Source organism: Penicillium subrubescens (assembly GCF_028828155.1).
Source record: "Penicillium subrubescens strain IBT 31985 chromosome Unknown utg000010l_segment0_segment0, whole genome shotgun sequence".
In the NCBI taxonomy this organism is placed as follows: Eukaryota; Fungi; Ascomycota; class Eurotiomycetes; order Eurotiales; family Aspergillaceae; genus Penicillium; species Penicillium subrubescens.
The window spans coordinates 2308179-2332831 of record NW_026643160.1 but is presented as its reverse complement, the minus strand read 5'-3'; the positions used below and the strand labels follow the sequence as shown (position 1 = coordinate 2332831).

Sequence of the window (24653 nt, the reverse complement as noted above, 5' to 3'; positions counted from 1 at the left end):
GGCGGTAACGTACCGCGCTGGATCCAGCGTGATGCATTCGCTACTGTCCGAGATAGTATGATTTATACCTCCCACGGGAGCTATACACAATCCGAATGTCCCCCGGGAGTCCGCGGAGATGATCGATTGTGAAGACCCTTGCAGCCAAACAAGTCCATCAACATCCCTGTCGGAGCTGATTGATCTGCCCATTCGCATACATACTGAAGATTGGCTACAATCCCAAAGAAGACCTTTGCACGAACGAAGAGGCTGAACCTTTTGCCTAAAGTAGTGCGCTCGAAGCTTGAATCGGGTGATTCCAACGTTCCTCCAGAGTCTACGTGTCCAGAGTCTACGGAATTGAGATCCACAACGAAACACCCCTGGGGTTCCTTGGAGGAATTTGATGCTCTGTTGAAATTTTAAGCTTCATATGTTCTTGCCCAATGAAATGATTTGAATTCGACCCTTTCTTCCCACTCAATTTGAGATTGAAATTAGACGTCTGAGTAGCGCTAAGTATTTACCTGAGCCCAAAGGAAGAAGCAAGAACGAGATTTTGCAATAACATTTGTCACATCATGCGTCCGAGCCGACAGAACACCGGTAGGGGTAGATAATCTCTGAGAATTGAAACTCTGGCGGTACCGGTCGAATGCAGACGGACATCATCGATCGACTAGGTGGTTTGTGAGAGAGAGGGCTGGGTTCGGTTTGACCAACTCCATCACGGAGCGCTCGTATTGACTACAATCTTACAGCGGGATCTTTTGACCAGTTCCTTTAGCCACTACTGGAGGTCCGGTGGTTCTCGGGCCAAGGGGTGGGAAATGCTGCTCATTATCAGTTCTTCTGTCCTTGTAGCTGACCGGGTATACAAAAATAAAAGTCGAAATTTGCTAAAGTCAACTTGGAAGTGGCGCTTTAGTACCAGGATGAGGGCTTGATTCCTATTCTGTCTCAAGATCATGAACAGTCAAGAGTCTAATTGGATAACACTTCAGGCTTTGCTTGGGTTAGCATACAATCGGCCAAGTGTAACACCCTTAGTGAGCCTATCCAGTCCCTTAGCAATATCCGCAAAGGGGATCTCTTCCAAAATTGGCCGAATCTTCCCATCGGCAATCAATTCAAGCACCTTGGCTACCTCATCAACCGACGAACCGGCAGAACCTTTGAGGGAAACCCCTCGAGCTACCAGCTCGTAAGTGTTCAACGTTGTCTCTTTGGCTGCGAGCCCAACAAGAACAATTCGTCCTCCGGGTTTCACGGCAGTCACAGCAGCTGCAGTAGTGGTGCCTGTGCCTGCAAAATCCACAATTGCATCGAACTTAATTCCAGGTAGCTTGTCGAGGCTTTTGACACATACCAATGCCCCGGAATCTAGAGCAGGGAGGTATTTGTTGAGGCTAATGTCGATTCCATACACCTTCGCACCCATGTAAGACGCAAGTTGGACTCCTGAAAGGCCCAAGCCACCAAGGCCTATGATAGCAATGGTTGAGGATGGCGACGCCTGGGCTTCGACAACAACAGCATGGTAGGCAGTGGCGACAGCATCGGTAGCCACAGCAGCTTGAGCAAAAGTGACACCATCTGGGATTCGTACTGCTTTTTCAATGTTTATGACAACATATTCTGCATAGCCCCCGTCGTAGCCAATACCGGCTGTTGTCAAAACCTCTTGCAGTGTCACAGGATGACTGATCGCTATGGCAGAGACAATTCTTTCGTCGATACTGAAATTGGTGACATCTGGTCCAAGCTCAACAATTACCCCCGCAATCTCATGGCCCAGCGTAACAGGCCGTTTCGACAAGAGCATGTCATCTTTGCCGGAAATCACATTGCAGTCGGTGTGGCAGAGCCCAGTGGCTATAACTTGAACGAGCACTTGGCCCTTCCCTGGCTTGGGAATTGGGACATCCGTGACTTGAAGTCCCGTCGAGACATCCGCAAATTGAAAAGCTCTCATCGTAGAGTTGAAGAGCAGCTCTGATAATTAGATAGGTGTGTCGTTGCGTGTACGGTTATGAAGAGGAGGATTGTTTCGGCTGAAAGGGGGCTTGTGCTGAAGTCTACCTCCGAATGGATGGGAGTTTTATCGGGCAGAGATTCCAAAGGCTTCAATAGGAGCACGTATCGATCCTACTTAAGGTCCTCGGCAAGTTTTATACAGGCTGAAATATCAGCTTGCTGTTATATCTTGCGGCTAGCGTGGATCAGAAAGTTTCCAAGTTGCATGCGAAGGTGCCCGAGGTTGGATTGCTCTTCGGTACTCTGGGGCCGAACTTTAGATTGTGAGCGATTCCCAAGGTCCCGCAAAAAACCCGTGGGGGATTCTACTCGACCGGGACCCAGAGACTTTCTGGGACTGACTTCCGGAGTTTATCTTTTGATACTGTCATGAGAATAGGAGGTGGCCGAGGTCAGTCGGCCAAGGGGCCCGATCTCCAGTTCTTCCAAAGATGATTAGCGCAATATGGTTTGCCAAACACTAGATGCAGGGTGAACTTGATCTAATCTAATGCGTGGTTTTGCATCCCGGGTATCTTGGCTCAGCGGTAGATAGTAGATAACTAAGCAATCCGAGAACCAGAAAGAGGCTTCGGTGGAGCGGGCACTCGACTGAATTCTGGTACGTGGTCTATCTCTTTTCACACCTCACAACTCGGTGACATGCTTTGTATTGACCGAATCAGTTGAGGTACAAAATGCTATTTCCCATCTCGCCGATGACTGAGCACCTCCATTAGAGCCCTATGAGTTCAATGCCTCGGCCTATTCAAAGTCCCTCGGACGGAAAACGGGGAAGTCGATTACGCCGATTCCTAAACTACGAAATTCTGGCCATCCATCTTCAGCTCAGGCACTCATTTCAATAAGGCGTTATGGGCATGGGTAGCCTTCCAGTCCATTGATTGCTTTCTCTGATTCTTCGACCTACTTCCTATGCATCCAATTGCCTTGACTCCTTGTGGAGAGAAAACCAGACCCATCATTTGTAAAATCTAGCACATGATGACTTTTGGAGGCCGGGCTTTGCGTTAGCCCAAGCTAATGATGCTCAGTTGGGAAAAAGATAGCTAAACACGCCTAAAGATCCTCCGATACACCTTGGAATGGCAACGCTTGGAATAGCCATATCGTATTTCTGCCCCTTCAATATTCCAACATTTACTTTGACGCCATACGATACTGATGAAGTAAATCAACATACTTCAAAGCCACACGGGATTTCAAACAATACTGGCTATCATTATATATTTGGCGACGTGGGTCGATGACGCCGTTAGGTACACAAGCTATAAGGAGGTAGTCGTACACAGACTACCTTATGAAATGTATGTATCATTCAGTCAGTCAAGTGTGGACCAATTCTCACGGTCCATGTACTCCTTCAACGTGGCCGTCTTGGCCCCAGGCAACATATCCTGTAAATTGCAACACACATCTGGATCGCCGCCCGTATATCCGAATTCAATGATGTATTTCAATGATTCCTGGAATTCTCTCCTTAAAAGCTCCGGCAAGGGTTGAAAAAACTCTTCCACACTGACAACTTGAATATCGAGCTTGACGCCCCGGTTCTCCGCCCAAAGTGTCCAAAATTCTCGCCAAGAGGCCATTTGAGACACTCCTAGAATCTGCTTTCGTGGAGAACTTTCTAGCAGTGCCTCCACGAAGATGCCAACGTCGCGATCAACATAAATCCATGGAAGCTGAACTTCCCCTATATCTGGGATTTGCACGAGAAATGCTCCGTCTTTTTGCTTCGTAGGCCGTCCCATCCCTCCCTTCCAGTTGCTTGCATACATTCCAACCTGGATAATGCTCAACTTTTCAGCCAAACCAGGCAGCTCCTTCTTGATTCGGTTGACAACCGCCGCTTTGCCATCAAAGTGGTAGTTCCAAGTGTACTTGCCGTTCGACCAGTGCTTGGTATCGCTCAGGCTGCTGAAGATGAAATGCGTGAGTGTGGCCGCAACGGCAGGAGAACTCGCAGCGGTGGCTATATTCATTCCTCGCTTGGTCTCAAGATTGCAGGCATATTCATTGGGGGTAATTCTGGCTGCTTGTGCAGCTGCAAAATTGGCAGGATCGAGCATAAGGCTGTAGAAGTCGGTGACTGCGAAAACTGCAGAAGCGCCACGAAAGGCGTTCTCGAGGGAGCCGATGTCATCAAGGTCTGCTTTCACAAGTTCGACGCCTTTTGAAATCCATTGTTGAGCAGCATCTGAAGATATGTTCCGGCTGATGCCACGAATGCGCCAGTCTGGAAGCTTGAGGATAGCTCTCGCAACAGAAGATCCTTGGTTTCCAGTGATGCCGATCACGACTAGAAGTTTGAAGGCCGTCATATTTCCTCGATCAGATATTGAGACAAAAATATGTTATGCTTTAAGGTTTGGGGTTTCCTCTCAATAAATCAGGTGGATGGAACCTGTCGTAGCCCGGAAGTCTCCCTCTTGAATGCATGAGACGTGACGGCCGTATTTCCGCTGATGATTGTTAAGCACTGCTGACGGAGGTGCTATCAATGGGCTGGTTACGTCTTTGCTCCATTTTTCTCATCCATGATGAGTGATCGGAAGGGTAAGAATGATTAACCAAGGTTCAGCCTGACCCACCAGCGATCGGGGGTAATGACTAATTTGTCCATAGGGGCCCGAAACGCCTGGTTTGGTCAGCGGGTGGCATTGTGAATGCCTACTCCAGACTTGTAAATTATTCCAGCGACCGACCACCTATATATAGGTCCACAGGCAGATTGATCCGACTCGTAGGTAGCAGGCTAGTAGATTGAAGTAAATACAGTGGATTAAGGGCACATTATATCTGACTCTTCGCTCATAAGGATACCTGACACAGACAGTAATTGGGACCTTCGAAAAATGAAATTGGGTAAGCGTTAGGTTAAGTGCTTATCAAGACTGGTAGAATGCATATCGATTTTCACTACGAGGGTCAGGGTAAATGAAATCATCCATCCATCCATCTGACTGGAAGCAGCGGAATACTGTATGACATTGTACGGTGGCCGTGTCAAGGTCGCTTGCATTCAAGCGAGGGTCATAATGGTGTAGGGTTGGTCTTTTTACTATATGTTCCGTGGCTAGCTGGTGTTTTTCTTGACATAAATGAAAGCTGTCTGAGCTGGTCGCCGCAGATTCGGCGTAGAGGCATGGAGGTGACTATGGCGTCGGCGCCCGGCTTTACAGGATCTGTCTGATTCGATACAGCTACCACACAGGATGTATTCCTTAGTCTTAGTTAGCGTCCTGGCTTCCCTCGAGGCACGAATCTTTTGTTGGGCGTGCCTCATTGCAAGACGAGAAGACACGACCTGGTGTATCAAGTTAATAAGAAGAGACTATTCGTGCAACAAAAGAAGCAATAAATATTATACTACGCTTTTACGCGTTGGAAAAGGTCATGACTACACTCACTCCCCCTATTTGAGCGGACCGGTTCAATGTACGGTCTCAACTTTGCCATCGAAGTGGCGGATATGGCAGTGAATTCATTTTCTCAGGACCACCGATCGAGCCAGTGAATCAACCTTGGGATCTGGCTCGGTGGACGATCGCAACCGCTCTGTCCATGTTGCCTATATAGCAATATTAATGAGGCTCTTGATAGCAGAAGGTTGTGCAGGGAGAAATTGGCAAGTTCATTTCAAGGAATTGTGAAGCCTTAACATCCTACGCAAGCAAGAGTGATTTTGCGTCGCGTCTGTTTAGCCCAGCCTGATGTAGCTTATAAGAACTGTATTATACGCTTATCCTCTGCTTGGAGAAGCGTACGGAAGGCCTTGATCTTCCCTTATCTAGATTGAGCTCTATGTTAAATAACACTAAAGGTTGCGACTAGGCTAGCTTTTAGAAAAACTGTTAGGGGAATGAGTATGTGTCTTAAGAACTGAGGGGTAATGTAAGAATATATTCAGGGTAGAGGCCTGTCAACTAGGAATGAAAAAAGGACCAATTCAGGTTGTCCAAAGAAGTCAAAGACTGTTTCTTGAGAAGCGTAAAAATTCCTCATTAGGACTCAACTTATATACAGTCTGATGGTTCCAAACAGGAAGGAGATTCATTCTAAGACATAGAAGGGAAGCGAGATAAATACGAGGCTTTGTTTCACCTTCCTACAGGGATCTCCCCTACAGGAACATACTCAGGTCTTGAAAACGGAGAGCCGGCGGGTTGCTGCCGAGAGACTGCCAATCTGTCAGCCGGAAGCCCAAAGCACCCAAATGTGAATAACCTCATGCCAGATATATCGTAACATGTAAAATGGAAGAAGAAATTTTCAATTTCCTACCTATACATGACGTTTTTTTTTTCCACTGGAAAAGTACCGTACCCAATATAGCAAACAAATGACGAACTATAGAGATTTACTATAGCTCTATCCCATAGTAGTATTGGCTAGCTCGTCCAAGGAGCTCGAAAAACTCGCTCGTATCCTATGTACAATTACCTAGCAGCGTGAAGGGCTGAAGCAATACTTGATTTAATCTAAGTTGGTCAACATGCTGCTTACAAAAAAGCTTAAGGAGAAGAAGCGATGGTTGGTTAGCTAGAAGAAGAGACTGACTAACGTCGCCTGATAGCCCAAAAATTGGTTTCAGTAGACAGGTGGTGTCGAGAAAAAAGAGAAGTGATCCTATCCTAGGAGAAGACCGAGTACTGTGAAGGCAAGGTTAAACTTCGGCTCGGTGTGATCACTCATCATTCCGTCTAATGATGCAACGAATGAATTCAGGACTAGTCCCGTCCAAATATAGAGTGAGGACTTGGTAGGGGCACATCCACCCTTGTTCAGGACAACTAATTAAAACTAAGTTGATAGAACTTTTCATTCATCAACATGACAAGAGGATTGGCCACCGACCGTGAACGTACTGTAATACGACTGAAATTCTCGAATTACGAATCCCAGAACTCAATAACCGTGGCTCGGGTATCATGCAATATCCACAATCTTGGTTTTAGTTCAGTGACACTTTATTAGTCCTAAAAACACGAGCTCATACGATACTGTGGAATGCCATTCATCTAGAGTTACGGGATGGCCCGTCGTCCAAGCATGTGCTGTTGAACCTCAACATGATCCGAATCTTCCGGATCCCCATTCCGAAAACGAGGGCCGACCAGGTCTCCCACGCATATTTCATGCATTTTCAGCGCTGTCACAGCTAAGGGACAGGGTTCACATTCATCCAAAACCCCACGGGGCTGTATTTCACCTGGAAGGTCATACGCTAAGGGCTTTCAACATTACCAATCACGGCTCATGTTGTTGAAGAATTATGAGACGTTTGGCCAATCGTGAAAACAGAACTAGCCCTCTCATATGGACCATAGCACTATTCATTATCCATTTTATGGATGTTATTCTATGCAGCCCACGAGTGGACATTAATGCATCGGGTGGTCATCGCCGGACTCCTCTTATGTACGCCATCGCAGTAGCCAGTCAGCAAAATGTAGCGAAGCTATTGACTTACGATGGCATTAACCTGAATTTGCGTGATGATGCAGGCAGGACTGCCGTCTTTTACGCTGCACAGGATGGGGATCTAATCATCACAAAATTGCTTGCTGATAGTCCAGGGGTATACAACATATTCGAAATTTAAACAACGAAGTTGCCCTGCACTGTACACAAGCATGTGGGCATGATAATACTCAACCTCGGGAGCCTGAAATGCAAGTCTGAGCCCAAGTAGTCTGCCTCACTGTTCAGTCAATAGCGCTATCTAAACTTGTCATTATCATGTTCCTGTGTGCGGCCTTTTCACTACTTTCAACGTAGCCGAAGCGTTCTAATATATTCAATAGTGGATAACTAGGGGAAACGCGTCCAAGTATGTTCAATTTTACGCTCTTCATACGTAAGCTGACGGGTAGAACGGGAAGAGGTTGGTAGGGTGAAATCTTTTCGTGAAAATCTGTGGGTGTTGTCTCGTCCTCGTTAGAGACATAACACTTGACGGAGTGGACTCTTGGTAGTCGGCTTAATTAATGCGGCATCCAGTTCTAGGAGCAAAGGCCTCGCAAATCAATCCCGAGGTTTTCCATCCAGAACAGTACGTGGTTTGTATAATATGTAACAGCGCGGGTTAGGACCTCAGCCGGATCGCTTTATGGATTCCATAGGTCGAAATCGTCCTAATATCGTACTTGCGGTTGAACACTGAATCGCCTCACACCCCGACCGTAATTTACCTCACGCATGCTCGTCTCTTACGCCATTTCAAGGCCACACAGGTCCATTGTATCATAAGCCGCAGCTACATTCCAGCTTTTCATAGTAATTCGAGCTTTCCATTAACTTGGATGTTATAACCAGACAAGACTGAGGTTATTTCAACCTGCCCCATGACATAGTTCCGTCTTTAACCAAGCTATTCATCCGAGAGATTTTCTGGTTGATTCCATTTCGACCACAGTTGTCCGATCGAATTTCTAACGGGTCGCTCGTATAATTATCTCTAGTATCCAGAAACGCAGCTGCTAGAAGTTCCTCATAGTCCTCCGCTGCCCCCGCCTGCCTGCCCCCGATTTTCAACACAAGTGATTTTCCCGCCTATAAATAAAATTCCTCCCCTGATAGGAATTTCCACCTTAATTAGATTTCGCCTTTTCTGTTATTTTCGCCCCCACCGGGTGCTAGCGTGCTGGCTTCCAGCCCGCCCCGACGTTTTTCAACTTCCATGCTGCCTGAGATGTAGCTCCTTCTTACTCCGTGGTCAGTCCGACTCGGCCAGTATTTGTTTTATCAGTCAACCCCGTATAAAGACTTGGAAAAGATGATCTCCGTCGAATCTTCGCTACTTTCTTGTCCATGCTGTTGCCTTTTCGAATAGCACAAGTCTAAACATCATGGTCCAGATCACTATCCCCGAGAACTACGATGAGTGTTCTCTTTGTTCTCGACTCACCCTTTCGTCCTGAGCCTCCTACCGTGCAGCTGGATCCCCCCTCTTGGGCTTCAGCGGCTGACTGGTTGATTAGATGACAAGGGTAACACTCAACGTAGTTCTCAGAGATAGTGATCTGGACCATGGTGTTTATATTTGTACTATTCAGATGGACAGTTAATAATGAATAAAAAAGTCTATTGAAGCTCTGTCAAATGGGGAATTCTTGGAACGCCATCGTCAAGCTGCAACCTGCATAACTTTCTTGAACTCGGAGCTGAATTCCCAATCGTTATATCCTTTGGGGTCTTTTGGAAGGTATAGAACACTCCTATCGTGCGGGGTGAGAGCCAAATTCTCCTTGACTCGGAATGGTAAGTCTGGGTTCGAGGTAAACGGTCGACCGAAAGCAACGATCACATTGTGATCCTTGTACTTGTAGTCAACCGCCTCCCTCGCCAAGACAGGTTGGAATCCACCGGCGACCACCACCGGTCCAGCACCGTGATAGGCTTTTAGGAAAAAGTCTAACTCGTTCGTGGTCTCAACAATCTCGGCGCCGTCAACACGGCCCTCAACCAAGTGCACATATGCCAGCTTCAAGGGAGCTAGCTCGCGTGCCAGATAGGCGAACTGTGGATGTGGATCATTCATCTTCATACCCTGGAAGGTGTTGTACGGACTAAAGCGAATAGCTGTGCGGTCCGACCCAATAGCCTCCGTGATGGCGCGGGTCACCTCGAGAGCGAAACGGGCACGATTTTCGACGCAACCGCCCCACTTATCGGTTCGCTTGTTGGTGACATCTTGGATGAACTGGTCAATGAGATAGCCGTTGGCGCCGTGGATCTCAACACCGTCGAACCCAGCTGCAATGGCATTGTGTGCGGCCTGTACGAAGTGCTGGATATATGACTGAATTTGATTCTCGGTTAGGGGCCTTGGAGTGGGCGCCTCTGCTGTGACGGGAATATCACTGGCACCGACGAGATCGAATCCGGAGGCATTAAGCATTTCTGCATTTGCTACACGACCCAATGCCCACAGCTGCATGTAGATGTAGGAGCCTTTGGCGTGTACAGCATCCGTAACTTCCTTCCAAGCTTCTATCTGGGCATCGTTCCAGATGCCAGGCACATTCGGATAACCGCCTGCTTGAGGGGTGATGATGGTTCCTTCGGTAATGAGAAGCGTTCCTGGCACAGAGGCTCGCTGGGCGTAGTGCTCCTTGACCAAGGGAAGAGGAATATGGGTATCGTCGACACGAAAGCGGGTCAGAGGGGCCATTGCAATGCGGTTGGACAGCTCCATGCGCCCAACACGCAAAGGCGTAAACAGCCTGGTCATAATGAAAGTATTATCGAGGACACTGCTTTTCGTTGATTGGCTCGAGTTATCAAACGCCCGGCAAGGATCTGCCAGGTGAGGAACTGCTGTAATATTCAAATGAGGGTTTCTATCATGAATTTCCCTCACAACATTACAGTTGTTATATAGTTGGTGTCGTCTGGTAATACCGAGCCCCAAGAACTTGATTTCTAATGATGCAATTTGTCATCGGCAATCAACAACAGACAAAAGGCCTAAGATAGTGATCATGCCCGACTATTGCTAATAGAGACCGGTAGTAGTGAGTATTGGATCAATTTGCCTTCAGCCCTTCACATTACGCCCGCCTTCTTTCCGCCGTTTTCCACGCGCAAGTGCGACTATCTACTGGGATCGCCTAATAAAACGTGACTAAGATGAATAATCCCAAAATAAAAGCCGGCATTGATTTGTCAATATCACTGCGTACCGAGGTTTCTGTCGACCATTGGGAATTGATCTAATTCAGCGACGCCATTGGCTGCAGGAATTGAAATATCACGCAATATGAACCAGTAACATATCGCATGGACAGGAGTTTACACTAAATGACCCACTTTGTTGGTGTTTTTTTGGTAAAGTGTCCGAACAAGCTCAGATAGTATGGGCTATTAATCCTGTTGAGCTAACAGGCGATGAGGTAAGAGCAAGCGGAACCAATTCGTGATGACTGGGTTGATTGATGAAAGAAAAGAACGACCATCATGGGGCAGGTTGAAATGCCCCCCATATCCGACTGAGATACACGGAGCATATCGCATATCTGTGGGTCAAATTTGCCGTGCAATTTCGAGCGTTACTGAGGCGAAACCTCTCTGTCCTCAATACATTGTCTTATGGAATAGGGGGTCAGAATTCCTATAATGACATTGTGAAGACCCTGTTTATACAATCCAGATACATCGCATGCTGTAACCCGGGGGGGGGAAGCTCACGTGCGATTTCGCGCAATTTTGTGGGCGTCGATAGGCGTTACGATACAAAACGGAAGGAAAGGTGGGTCACTCAGTTTGGAAGTATCGATGACAGTTCTGCTTGATTTGAAATCAATTCGGGCTCGCAGACAATTTGATCTTGCCCTTATCGTGGACATCCTCAGCCACGGAAGCAAACTTTTAGGCAAAGGCCTATTCCGCAGGGACCTGGTTAGGGGCTTCGCGTTCAGACAGACTAGCACCGATTAGGTGGCAACAAATAATCAATGTCGACCGCATTCCTACGGGGGAAAGGACGAGAACGACGTTGGTAATCAATCCTTTTTCAAAAATCTATTTAAGTAGACTGACCGACCTTCTGACCTTATACTTTGCTAAAGCTCTCCCATTAGAATTATTGCCACCCGACCTAATCACCATGTCTGCTCCCCTTATTTTCATCACCGGTGCCACTGGTTTTATTGGCAGCGCCACCGCGGTCGAGGCTCTGAAGGCGGGATATCGACTTCGAATCGGCGTCCGCAAGAGGTCAGAGAAGCTCGAAGAAGTATTGTCAAGCTACTTCGACCGGCTGGAATATATCACTATCCCCGACCTGACTGATGAAGCTGCCTTTAGAGGCAAGCTTGATGGAGTGGACTTTGTTCTGCATTTAGCATCACCTCTTGCCCGTGGCACAGATCAGGATGCGATTTTCACCCCTGCAGTGGAGGGAACCCTGGCCTTGCTCAAGGAGGCAGCTAAAGCGCCAAGCATCAAAAAGGTCGTGATTACTTCGTCCATCGCGGCGTTGATTCCTATTACCGGAGTACCCGAAGGTGGTATCATTAAAGGTAACATGAATGCTTCATCGGCCACATTACTGTACGAAACAGAAAAGCAAAATGCTGACGTCTTGCTAAGAGGAAAACGACTGGAATTTCAACGTGGACCCAATGGCCGATTTCGTTGATCCTAACAATCCCGATGCAACACCGATGACGTTGTACCGAGCATCCAAACTGCTTGCAAACAACGCTACCTGGAGATTTTGGGAAACCGACAAACCACATTTCTCATTGGTCACTATTCATCCAGCATTTGTTTTTGGTACCAATCTCATGCAAACTTCCGCCCAGGAAGTCCAAACAGGATCCAACGGAATTCTCTGGGGTAGTTTGATGGGGGGCGTTCCGCTCGGCGGTATTAACGGTGTGCACGTCCAGGATGTTGCTGAAGCTCATATCAAGGCTTTAGACCAGAAGATTAAGGACGGCTCAAAGTATCTGCTTTCCGGTCCCCCAACAACTTGGAAAGAAGTGGCCAAGGTGGCACTCAAAGCCTACCCCCATATTGGCATGAAGATCACTGAGGAGGTTGAAAGTATTCCTTCCATGCCTACTGATACGACCAAAGCAGAGGTTGAGCTTGGAATGAGATGGAGATCATGGGATGAGATGGTGCGTGATGTGATAGATCAGCAGCTGGGCTTCTTGCAAGGCTGAGTTAGCCATGCTGTGTTTCCTTTATTCGCTCGGATTATCCATTTCCGTTGGCAATTTCTCGGCGTGGGCCTTGTCTTCTGGCTCAGCAGAATCATGAGGACAGGAATACTGCCGAATTTCAAAATCAGATTCCCCAGCTTATGCTCACAGACTGTGTTTCCAGACGTAGCCTGAAGCACGCTAGTCTATTTTAAGTTTCGTTGCAGATCCCTCTAATGCTTGAAATAGATCGGGAATTGATAGGGACACTACAGGTTTTACTAGAGACACTGCAATGAACTTAATTCCCGGCCGATCTGGCCACCCACCACAACGCAAAATTTCAAGTACAGGATACTGTAGACAGAACTCATCAATTAACACTAAACTAGCGGCTATTACATTTATTGATCTTATTCCCAATTTTCCCGCATCCACTGCATCTAGGCGGGGCCCTCTTGCGTGGCTGATCCTGCTGAGAAGGTACATCGCCCAGTTCATGTGAAACTACCTCATCAGCTTCTACAGGCTGAATTGGCTGCTAAACTAGCCATAGGCCCTCTTCGATTGATAGGCTCCCTTGCTGAGCAATCTGCTAGTCGATCGAGTACGCTTTTGACGTTTGTTTTCGTTCGCTGTGCGTATATCAGCCTTCTCATTCACAACTAGCCCAGGGTGATGTAGCGCTTGAGAGAAGCCCTTGATAATCTGATCAAGCATAACTTTTGACGGTGTAGACGGGCTATTCGATCGCTGTTTAAGAAAATTTGCAATATAGAATATTTCTCTTCTAGCTGAATCGCTTTTCTCGGCGTTTTTGGTGTGAATTAGATTTGCTGCTTGGTCGGCTGCTTGGTGGTGAAGGCGTTCGGGAAGAGATACTAAGCCTAGAAAGCACCCTTTCTGCATTAAGTGGTACTATACTAGTCGCCGCGAAGCTGCTTCAAACGAGATTCGGCTGGAAAGCTTTTAGCCGTGCGCGAGGATAATCTAATTGAAAATCAAGCTTGTCGGTGTGATTATAGCTAGTCCGGGCGGAATCGCTTACGAATCGACCGTACGCACGCTTTAGGTAGTGAAACACTTAACATTAAGGGGTTGTAAAAGAAATTTAGAATTCGAAGGCATATATAGCAGTATAAAATCATTTTCGGCGTAGATTCGATTGAATTAAGGAGTTATGTGGCTACCATGGCTGTCAAGAATTAATAGCTAAAAGCGCCCCTGTATACCCGAATTAGAGGACGGAATAAACATATTTTGTAGCTAGCGTAGGCTAATTTTATCAATATTCTAGCCTGTTGAGATGAGGGATAGGATCTAGGAGGAGCGATATCATATGCCGACCAAAAAGTAATATGGAAGATGTCTTAACTGAGACGACCCCTGAGCCGGAGTGTGCTATTCACACATCCCGAATGCCACGATACCGTATAAGGTTGGTAGGCATCAGCGAGGCTAACCTACTATCTATTAAGGCCTCAGCGGCATTGAAGACTGCTGAAACCTCAACATGGCTATTATTCGATACTACAATCCACCGGAAGAACCGTGACCAGTCCAGACACCCTGAGCGAATGTCAATCATTACGCTGCTTCTAGTCGCGAATTGGGGAAAAATTACCTTTCTTAGCCCATAGACGGCTTGTAACTAGTGCAAAAAGACTTTAATATCTTTCTCTTGTCGATACTCATTGGGTGGTCAGCACTCGTTAATGCAAAGGTATAATGTATACTGAAGACAAGGTAATTGAGAGTCTCCACGCTTTATCCAAATATACCTCATACCTATTAAACTAAGTAGATAGAGGAAGCCGTAAGAGTAACCTCTAACTAAATTATCCGCGAAGAGATCTATAAAGAAAAGATTCCTACAGGAAGAGTTTCCTAACACTCTTGTGTTGCCCCATTGATATTTCGGGTTTCTACTAAGTTTTTCTGTGATCTTCTGTCATGTGCCTAAAGATATAAATACTGCCCGTTTTCCATAGCTAAATTGAACAAGTTTAACCTCCTGATTTTCCTGTCATAAAGTTATTATCGGATTACGCGGTCGGCATAAATCCTCGGGAAGTGCACGAAGCGTTCGTGCACATGTGTGGTAGAGAGAGGGAGGTCGGCAGTATTAGACAGAACGGTTGAACAGTGGCATGTCAACACTTGCTATGGTCAGGTAGACCTTAAGCTATACTCGTGAATGAAAGAGATGTCAAACTTGTTCAATTTACCTAAGGAAACAGGCAGTATTCATAGCTTTGAGTACATAGCAGAATGTCACAGGAAAAGACTGATAAAAACCCGAAATAACATGGGGGCATACGAGAGTGTTAGGAAACTCGTTGCTTTTCCATCTGATGTGATGGTTGATAATTATCATCGAAGCGGTCTACCGGTAATGAAATATCATAGATCCGATAGCCATTAGCGTGTAAAAGCATCTGCACACTTAATGCGGGGTAATCGCACACACACACATGTTGACACACCCCCTCAGCTCTCGATATAAGATCAAAGTGAAAGCTGACTGAGATAAAACAGAAAGAAGAAGGGATAAAAGATTATATTAGGTAGCAGGTAAGCATTTCGAGAGGCGTTCGGGTGCTTTTGTATAATGCCTTTCTCTATTTATCGACAGCGTCGGCGATAACACTTAGGACTATAAGGCCGTCTTTTGCCTTTCGTGAATAAATTAGGAATAGATAGTTTCTTGAATAACGGTCTTTTCAAGCAGAGGGGAATTGCAGGGCAAGAGAAGAGGGATATGATGTTAAAGAGAAGGAACGAATAATAAAAGAAGCGGTAAAGACGGAAGCCTAGAGAAAATCTAGTAGCTAGAGAGACAACAAATTAGACTACCCTTAAACGAGGGGTACAGTAAACAGGAGCTACGGTTAATAGGGTATAGCCTCTTTAAGTATTAAAAGAGAGGACTTAAGCATAACCTAGCGTATAACAGAAGGACCTTCCTATTTTTGCAATTAATAGCTACAATCGGATAACATAAATAAACAGACATAACTATATGCCTGACTGCCTACCCTAAACATCCTGAGTGAAGGGTGAGATAATCCCTAAGCAACCCTGAGCCACTATGAGTGCTCAGGGAGCAAATCACGATCACTCAAGGAGCATACGAAAATAGTGGGCGGAAAAGATCACGTAAAAGCCTGGTGACTAATATTATGGTAAAAGGGACGCTTCAAACAGCGTCAAAGGGAGCCGTTTTCGGCGTCGAATTCACCGTCACCTAGCATTGTGGTATAATTTTGGGTTTGTTGTTCATTGTGATTGATCTAATTTTCCTATGCTTCTTCGTCTTCGTGATCACCACTCTAACTAGAACCGAATTGCTTGGGTTGTTTATCGGATGTGCGGGAGGAGATGATCCCGCGACGATCTTGCAGGTCCACTCTGATGTCGATCAAAACACATAGTACCTCAGGCAACTAACTACTTAGTCTTGATAGAGTTGGATAGTCACTTATTTTGTAAACATCAGGAGATTTATTACTATATTACTAGGCGAGATCTTTCTTTAAGTTTATTTGCACGATTTCGCTTTCCCTACAAAGGGACTCCGGTAATGGGTGTCTGCATTCTGCAACTTCACATCCTGATATTGGTTTCTCTAATCTCCTCGAGCGTTATCCGGCTCATTCTCTCCACAAGCTTTGCCTACAGCTTCTTAATTCCGGACAACTTCATAGTTCCTTAAGGACTGATTTCTAGGCTCCTACGTTATAAAGGCAGAAAGGGCCCCACTATACCATGATCTCCACTTCCAGGGTTTTTAGTCCCATTCAGCCTTGTCCAACAGGCAACCCACTTTCAACCAGGGTGAAGACTTGCTCCTTACATCCTTCAACAGCACGCGTCCATAAATGAGCCACGCGGAAAATCTGGAGACAGAAAAGGCCGTGTCAAACCTCGACAGCGCCAAGCTGGCCCACATGACCGACAACACAGCCGAGGGAGACATCCTCGAGCCCCTGCAATTCCTCTTAGCTGCCCGCCGTGGCGTTCATCAGGACCCTTGTTTTGCCAATAGCCATGTCCCCGATGACCGGGCCATCACCTTCAGAGGTCCGTCTGGGGTTAAGGCAGCCCCGGACCGATCGTCTCGATGGAGTCGGTTCGTCCGCCACGTCGGTTATCTTCCGACAATGTGAGTAGATTTGAGACCCGGACCATGAGCAGAATAATAAGAACAAATTAACAGTGGAAATTCCGTTACAGGTCTCGCATTGTAGTAACTTGGACCGCTTTCTACGCAGCCGCATACCTCGGCACCTTCATCACAGAAACCAAAGACGAAAAGACAGGTAAAACAAAAGGAAACATCTACTACGGCATGAAACTAGGACTCTGTTTCTCAGCAATTGTCCTCGCTTTCCTCATCGCCGCTGGCCGATCTGCACGCAAACAAACGATCGCAGCTATCCCACCCGAATTCGATCAAGCATCTTACCAATGTCGCTTATTGAACGCGATGCACCAACGTGGATATCACTACCAGGAGATCAAGGTTATAAGTCTGGAGAAGAAGATGAAATATTGGAGCCAGGATCCGGGTCATCGGGAGTGTTTCACTATCAAGGGACTTGTGGATTCGGGGAGTCCTGCTGGTGCTAGTGGGGTTTATGATGTTGTGGTGAATTTTTGGAAGGATGGGAGGCTTAATTTGCGGTTTTGTCCGATGGAGGAGAATAGTAATGAAGATGCGTCTGCTGGGAAGCCGGGGTTGATTCTGGAGTGTCAGGGGAAGGATAATGTTTAGATGGATCATCCTATGTCAATTCATGCCCTATACATATATAGCATGAGCTAGGTACTGTCCCTGATACTTTTTCGTTCGAGAACCTTTGATCTTTGACAGGTAGGTTCTCGAGCTTTGAACTATCTTTAAGATTGAATTGACGCTTCGCTAGTGTGCGACATACTTGCTTGTGCAGCCCAACTCCAATGGCATCAAGGGTGATATTGTAATGGAGAAGCAGTTGTGCCAGATCTTGATCGGCCATGCGGTTCGTTCTCGTATTCAATGGGAGCTAGTGTAGATCGAGGATCAGCAGAGATAACCATACATACCTACACCAGCCTATCTACACCAGCCTACTGTATCAAGTCCGATCTAAAGAATGTACAAGGGTCAATTCGCTCTTTCTGGGCTATTGTGATGGATATATGAGTCCGAGAGTGTTCAGATAATCGAGTTGCAACCTCAACTCAATAACCTATAATCAAAGAACAGGTGTGCAGGTCTCGCCCCAATCTTTATCGTATGGATGTGACGTGGATGGGGGCCTGACTGGGCCTGAGACCAGGGGCAATGCTGGTCCGCCACGTGACACTGCAGGTGTTTCAGAGTGGCGCTGAAACGAGGCGGTCCGAGCTGAAATAGTTAGTTACTGTTAGTTATTTAAGTAATTAGTCTAGAGTTTCGCTTGGACCAGGGGATTGAAAGAGAAAACGAGACATATCAGTGTGATCGGAATACGAATTAATATGACTGCAACCTTAGACACTCCGACCAAATATGTACTGTGCTGCTTTCAGGGGAGAAAGCGGGGGGAACCAGGATGGTTGATGTTGGGAGGACTGGCCAATCAGAAATCCCAACTGGGGACTTTTGTTTGAGACAGACGAGCCCGTTCCATGGACACAGACTAACAGTCTCATACTGCTCATGTTTGGTCCGAAATAGCACCGGAGCAGACTGCCCTTTTACGAGTCCAAGTGCCGTGATGCTACGATCTGAATTTCGGGACTTGTATGCAGGGTGATCTCCCTCCTTTGATAGTAAAAGTGTATGTAGACACTTTCACAACTGCTTCATCGATTCGGAGCTAATCTGGCTGTGGTGGTGGTCTAATTAAATCCTAACGCCCCTGGGGCTTGGGCGATCCAATTGGGCCGTGCGGGCTGCTCATGGGGAGCAATGCGGCCCGCACGTTCTCGCGCGTCGTCAGTTCTGAGTGTATCCACGTAGGCCGGGATATGGATGTATGTATGTATGTATGTATGTATGTATGTATGGAGTAGTTAGTCGTCGGGTAATCTCGAGTGAAATTGAAGGAGGATGCAAAGAGGATGAGTTAGTTGGAAGTGGGAGGAATCAAAATTAAGTATGATTAAGTTAGACAGGCTGACATTTCTGTCACGGCCCTACTGTCCTGTCGTAAAATTATCAACTTTCATCTCGGCCTCCTTTCCTTCTCCTCCTGATGCCCCCCCCCCCCTGTGCTGCGCTCCTCCAACATCTCTCTTCTCTCTCTTTTCTTTTTTTTCCATTCCTAATTCGAACCTCTTCATCACCTTTTCACCTTCACGACCAATTCTTCCCCACGAGCGGGGTTTCTTTTCTTTTTTGCGATTCCTCATCCAATCCTCCCCTCCCCTCTCCCCTCCCCTCCCCAGTACTTTGACGTTCCTCCAATTGCCTACCGTTACACTTCCGCGAGGGGCAACCAACCTTCACTTCGCCTGAAGCGCTTGTCACAACACCCGCGCTTGTCTACCTGAAACATCGTGTAGCATTTAGCCCGCCGGTGCCGTCTCTAGTATGTACGATCATTTCCACTCATCCCTTGGGGCTAGTTGGAGTTCCTCCGTGATGCGAGTGATACGGGTCCTGAGCCATTTCAGCCAGAACCGCGGTCGTGGTCGACCTCGCTCCCCTCAGCACTGCGTCGGTCTCTTTGCCGCCCAGGGGGCTAACTTGTCTCACGCTTAACCAGACCCTGGGTCGACTTGTTGGCTAACGCCTCAGCTCGCTCTGCTTCAGCCACGCCTTTCTTTCACCAGCCCGCCCGCCCACCCCTGTCGCATTCCCCTCTTCTCTCCGATCCTGTGTTTTCTCGACATCGACTTCTGCCGTGCCATCTTTGACCCTTCTCCATACTCTCGACGACTGACCCTCGATTCGTCCGACGGAGCGCGATCGCATGTTCACACGGCGCGTGTGTGCATCTCCTCCCCCGCAATAGTGACTCGCCTTGCTACTGCGCTGAACTGCCAAACAAACCCGCGATCTACGGCTACAACCGAGAGCGTAGGCTCTGACAACCACCGGACAACCTCGAAAGTGGCGTTCAGGAGGAATCATTAAAAAATGGAATCACCGGCTATTCACCCGGAGTCTCCTATGGAGCAGGATGAGGTCCCCTTCCCGTGTATGGGTTGCGGAGAGGTACGCATCGTGTTGACAAGAATTACAAATGTCGCGGACTAACCCTCGATCAGATATTGGAAGAAGGAAAGGCCTTTGAGCTCTGTATGTTTCCCACAGCTTTATCCATGATGCTTTCTATCGACTGCTGGTGCTAACCCCCTTCAAGCTGGACAGAGATGGCACATCGACTGTTTCCGATGCAGCACTTGCGGCACCCTTCTAGACTCGGACGCACACCTCCTTCTCCTCGGTGACGGCTCACTCATCTGCAGCAGTTGTACCTACAGCTGTAATTCCTGTGGTAACAAGATTGAAGATCTGGCGATTCTCACAGGCGACCAGGCTTTCTGCGCCCAGTGTTTCCGTTGCCGCAACTGTAAAAAGAAAATCGAGAACTTGCGCTATGCCCGGACTTCCCAAGGAATCTTCTGTATGGACTGTCACGAATCTCTTATGCAACGAAGACGAAAGAAAAAAGCAAGTGCCGTGGGGAAACGACCGGGGGGACCAGGGATAAAACTGGACAAGTCGTTGCCCTCGCTTCCCCCAAGCATGGAGGAAACTCGTTCCATTGATGAGGCCGCCAGCGAGACATACGCGGAGGTCCCAGAGCCCTCCCACGGAAGGTCAGACGGCCATGGCGATCATTCACGAACTGAGAGTTCGCCCACGCGCCAGCCGGCTGCCACAGGTAAGGAAACTACGACCCTCTCATCTGTACCGAGATCCAGAGAACTGATCAATTGACCATCTCATCATATTCAGATAACCTCATCCTCCCATCGAGCACTTACCGAAGCAGTCGTCAATTGGGCGGACCGCGCGATAACGACGCAGACGGAGGCGGCGAATTCCTCATTCCTCTCACCTTCGACCCCTCCGAGGCCCTTCGCTCATCCTCCAATGCACAATCCCAGCAAGAGCTTCCCCGGGATTACTTTGGCCAGATGGGATCGGGTGATTCGTCTCTCAGAACCTCTCGCGACGGCCGTGATTACACTCTTGAACCTCCCTCCCGTGCCTCATCAGAGCAACCATCGCCCCATATTGCATACCAGGAGAAAGGTCGGGAAGCCCGTGAGACCGAGTCCAGTCGACGTGACATGGATTCCCGCAACGGGTGGCCGGAGAAGCCTTCCACATCACAATCGGAAAGAGCTAGGCTTGGCATGTCGGAGTCTGCTCGCAGCTCTCGGTCTGATTTGCCATTGGCGCTGCGAGAGACGAGTGCTTTCTCTGGAGCGACTAGCCCTGAGAGCAGCCGCTCGAAGGAAGCCACTGGGCTGGATGGGATGACCCCAGGCTCTGCGCGTCCCTCAACCGAACTTCGCAGACCCCACGAGCACGCAACTGGGGACTCGACCCGTTCTCAACCTACGAACATGGCATACCCACCAAAGCGGGGCGATTCGCTCGAGGGCAAGCACCATATCCCACGGAAGGAGGTCAGCTCACCCGCATCCTCTGCTTATGGTGGATCTCCCAGACTGCCTGATAGCATCACCGAGCAGCACAAGCAAAACATGACCTCGGTCAACACTACAATGGACGGCGCGGGCTCGCCATCTCAAACGCGCTACAACGGCAGTGAATTTTCCCCAGATGATGAGCAAAATAGCGAATCGTTCCTCCGACGCATGTCCAATTCCGTCCGTCATGGCCGAAGCTTCAGTGACAAGAGTATTCGCCTAGGGAAAGACGGGAAATATCCCCGCTCGCCTGCTAATGGCAGCTCGATTGGAACGGACATTGGTAGCCCTACAGCCAGCACTGCCCAGGCCGAGGAAATTTCCTGGCTTCGCAACGAGCTGCGCAAGGAGCGTCTGCGTGTGTCGGAGCTGGAGGCTGCTGTTCGCGCCACCGCCGATGTGAAGCAAGTCAATACTGAGCTCTCGGAGAAGCGATCCACCATGGTGGTCCTGGATGCACAGAGAGAAATCGTTCTGCGTGAGCTCACGGTACTGACGGACCATTTGGAGGCTGAGAAACGCGGTGCTGCCGGTGGACCTTTGGACCTCGGAAAGCTTTCCAACCGTGTTCTTCGCGAACTTGCCGAGTCAATTCACAAGCTCAAGGAGACCTACACTCCGCAAATTGAAGAACTCATTCAACAGCGAAATGATTTGACAGAGGAGCTCGCCAATCTTAACCGCCAGAAGGAAAAGACCTTCTCAGAATTCGAGCAGCTTTCGTCCAAAAACGCTCAGCTGGCCGAGTTGAACAATACATTGGTGCACCAAATCCAGGAGCTCTACAAGAACAGCTCTGACGGCCCACGTGGTCCTAACGGACTTGGAATTGTATCACACAGCAAGGACAGATCCATTGGTTCGCTCGAGACTCTCAAGCCTACCATTGATAGCCTTGGACCGTCGATCTCCACTGCCCATATTTCCGACGACATGGAAACCCAGACTGCCACAGCTACAATTGTCCCTGGTCCTCAAGTTGTCAACCTCCGCAAGGGCAAGTTCATGAACTGGAAGAAGGGCGGTCAGAATGTCGCCAAGGGCGTTAAGGGTCTCAAGGGCGCCTTCATGTCCAGCGAAAATGCAGAGGGAGGCGGTGGTCTTCCCCGTTCTCAGACTCAAGATCCCAGCCGACAGGGCTTTGGGTTCTTTGGAAACCAACGCAGTAAGCAAGGCGGCAAGATGTCGCAGGCTGACAGCGTGCCAGTTTTGACCGAGGTTGTTGGAGGTGGTAAGTTTTTATCTATCAATCTCTTTGGATCACAGCTAATGCTCTCTCAGGTCTCTTCGGTACCGATCTGGAGGCACGGATGGAGCATGAAAAGAGCATCATTCCGGCCATTGTTACCCGTTGTATCCAGGAGGTTGAACTGCGAGGTATGTGTTTTGTTCTTTTATCGTAACATAATCGTATTCGTCTAACTCTCTCTAGGAATGGACATGGAGGGCATCTACCGCAAATCAGGTGCTGCCTCCGCCATTCAGGGCATTCGTGATGGCTTCGAGCGCTCTCCATTCGACTATGACATTTCTGATCCCGACCTTGACATTCATGCTGTCACTTCTGCTCTTAAGCAGTACTTCCGCAAGCTACCAATGCCATTGATCACATACGACATTTACGACAAGATCATCGATTCAGCTGAGATTACACACACCCCTGCACGAGTTGAGCTTCTAGTAAAGCATCTGTCTGAGTTGCCTCGTGTGCACCGCGACGTGCTCGAGTTCCTGGTATTCCATCTGAAACGTGTGGTTGAGCGCCAAGATGAGAATTTGATGACCAGCCAGAACATCGCCGTCGTTTTCGCGCCGACCATCATGCGGCCTGAGAGCTTGGCCCGCGAAATGACAGATGTGCAAAAGAAGAACGATATTCTCAAGTTCCTGGTTGAGAACTGCCAGGACGTCTTCATGGGCATGCAGAACTGATCTTGGACTTCCGAGGTCGTTTTCCCTTTACCTTGATCATTTACACTGTTTGATGTCTCCCTTTTGATGTCCATTTCTTATCTTTGGCTGCTCCTTTTCTGTACAGATGTACAGAAACCCGACCAAATCTTTCCTTGGTCTCTTGTTCCTCGCCCAATCCCATTATCCCCTCCCCTCTTCTGCCTCATTCCACACTGCTCTGTTTACGATCAGCGCTGCACGCTCGATACAGATACCCGGTCACGTCATTGTTTGATTCTGCGTTCTCTGCTTCCCCTCTGCGCTTCTCTTTACATATTCCGCAGGTTCGAAGCTAGTCCTTTTTCTCCTCCTCATTCTCCCTCGGTCCTACCTCGTTGGCCTCGTCTTGCAACAAAAGTCGCCTGTCTGGTGTCTTGCGGGGGCTATTATCTTCAAAAATTCTTGTTTTTGCTTGGGTGGCTTTTGTGGTGACTCTGCCCTTGTCCAGATTCTTACTTTTTATTTTTGGTTGTAGTGATCACACTTTGCCTCTTTTTTGATTCACACCCCCGTGTTGAGCGAGCATTGGATAGTGTCTCTAGCGTTATGCATTTTTTATCGCCGGCCGAAATCGGATTTTTGTGTAGATTGATATGTTTTTGTCTTGGAGAGTTTCCTCGTATGGGAGATAGTGGTGTTGTCGAAGTAAATTAGCGTTACCTCTTCGGTTCCTCGAGTCGTGGCTGTTGTCGAGTCAGTCAGTCAAGAGGTCCGGCGGCAGAATCCGCCTTCCTGAGATGTCGACCAATAAGCATATGAGATCCCCCGAGGGCGGTCTAAAATAATTTCTAACATGAAATCTGCACATTCAAATCAACCATATTTTTCTCCTGGCACTACACATATATACAGTATCTGTGACATATATGTGGTGAAGTGATGTCCAATTCCGGCAAAAAAATCCTTGAACAAGGCTACAGTTCACTTTGACCCGGTCAACCTAGTTGTGGCTCGCTTGTGTCTGTATTGTCCGTCTTGTCGGTCACAAAAAGATTGTGCAAAAGATGCAAAATGCCAGCCGTCGGATTCGAACCGACGACCCCCTGAGGGAGTGCATCTTAAGTGCACCGCCTTAACCAAACTCGGCCAGACTGGCATTCTTTCGTGTTCTGCTCGGGAATATGATATGTGTGGTAGGCAAAATGAGTCCTTAATGAGACATGCGTGACGGAGTCTACGTCTTCCCGAGAATAGACTCCCTTACAATGAATTCTACGAAAGGGTCCTTTTTAAGATTTTTGGATGGTTTGTTGCTTATTGAAAGGAGGAAATATACGACTAAGCTTTTAGTAGGGTTTATACAATTTACTAAGTACATACTTTCATTGCTGTGTTGCTATCTTCATTCTTCTTTCTCGTGTCTTATCTCGCTCCCTACCTTAA

At 47.9% G+C, this 24653-nt stretch overlaps 6 protein-coding genes across 6 annotated transcripts; 3 read left to right on the top strand and 3 right to left on the bottom strand.

Annotated features, from left to right (window-relative positions):
* Nucleotides 1-982: 982 nt before the first annotated feature.
* N7473_011997 (zinc-binding dehydrogenase) lies at nt 983-1957 on the bottom strand (the record flags this gene model as incomplete). The annotated part of the gene is made up of 1 exon (XM_057157936.1): nt 983-1957. One exon carries the CDS (start codon nt 1955-1957, stop codon nt 983-985), a length of 975 nt encoding a protein of 324 aa, XP_057003786.1.
* A 1384-nt stretch (nt 1958-3341) lies between these two features.
* On the bottom strand, nt 3342-4343 carry N7473_011996 (NmrA/HSCARG family protein; the record flags this gene model as incomplete). Its single annotated transcript, XM_057157935.1, has 1 exon — nt 3342-4343. The coding sequence occupies one exon, from the start codon at nt 4341-4343 to the stop codon at nt 3342-3344; it is 1002 nt and encodes a 333-aa protein (XP_057003785.1).
* Nucleotides 4344-9151: 4808 nt separating this feature from the next.
* On the bottom strand, nt 9152-10258 carry N7473_011995 (alkene reductase; the record flags this gene model as incomplete). Its single annotated transcript, XM_057157934.1, has 1 exon — nt 9152-10258. The coding sequence occupies one exon, from the start codon at nt 10256-10258 to the stop codon at nt 9152-9154; it is 1107 nt and encodes a 368-aa protein (XP_057003784.1).
* A 1374-nt stretch (nt 10259-11632) lies between these two features.
* N7473_011994 (uncharacterized protein) lies at nt 11633-12698 on the top strand (the record flags this gene model as incomplete). The annotated part of the gene is made up of 2 exons (XM_057157933.1): nt 11633-12047; nt 12118-12698. 2 exons carry the CDS (start codon nt 11633-11635, stop codon nt 12696-12698), a joined length of 996 nt encoding a protein of 331 aa, XP_057003783.1.
* A 3860-nt stretch (nt 12699-16558) lies between these two features.
* On the top strand, nt 16559-17454 carry N7473_011993 (uncharacterized protein; the record flags this gene model as incomplete). The annotated part of the gene is made up of 2 exons (XM_057157932.1): nt 16559-16842; nt 16914-17454. 2 exons carry the CDS (start codon nt 16559-16561, stop codon nt 17452-17454), a joined length of 825 nt encoding a protein of 274 aa, XP_057003782.1.
* A 2334-nt stretch (nt 17455-19788) lies between these two features.
* N7473_011992 (uncharacterized protein) lies at nt 19789-23926 on the top strand (the record flags this gene model as incomplete). The annotated part of the gene is made up of 6 exons (XM_057157931.1): nt 19789-19866; nt 19920-19950; nt 20015-20539; nt 20614-22548; nt 22599-22694; nt 22750-23926. 6 exons carry the CDS (start codon nt 19789-19791, stop codon nt 23247-23249), a joined length of 3165 nt encoding a protein of 1054 aa, XP_057003781.1. The 3' UTR covers nt 23250-23926.
* Nucleotides 23927-24653: the final 727 nt, after the last annotated feature.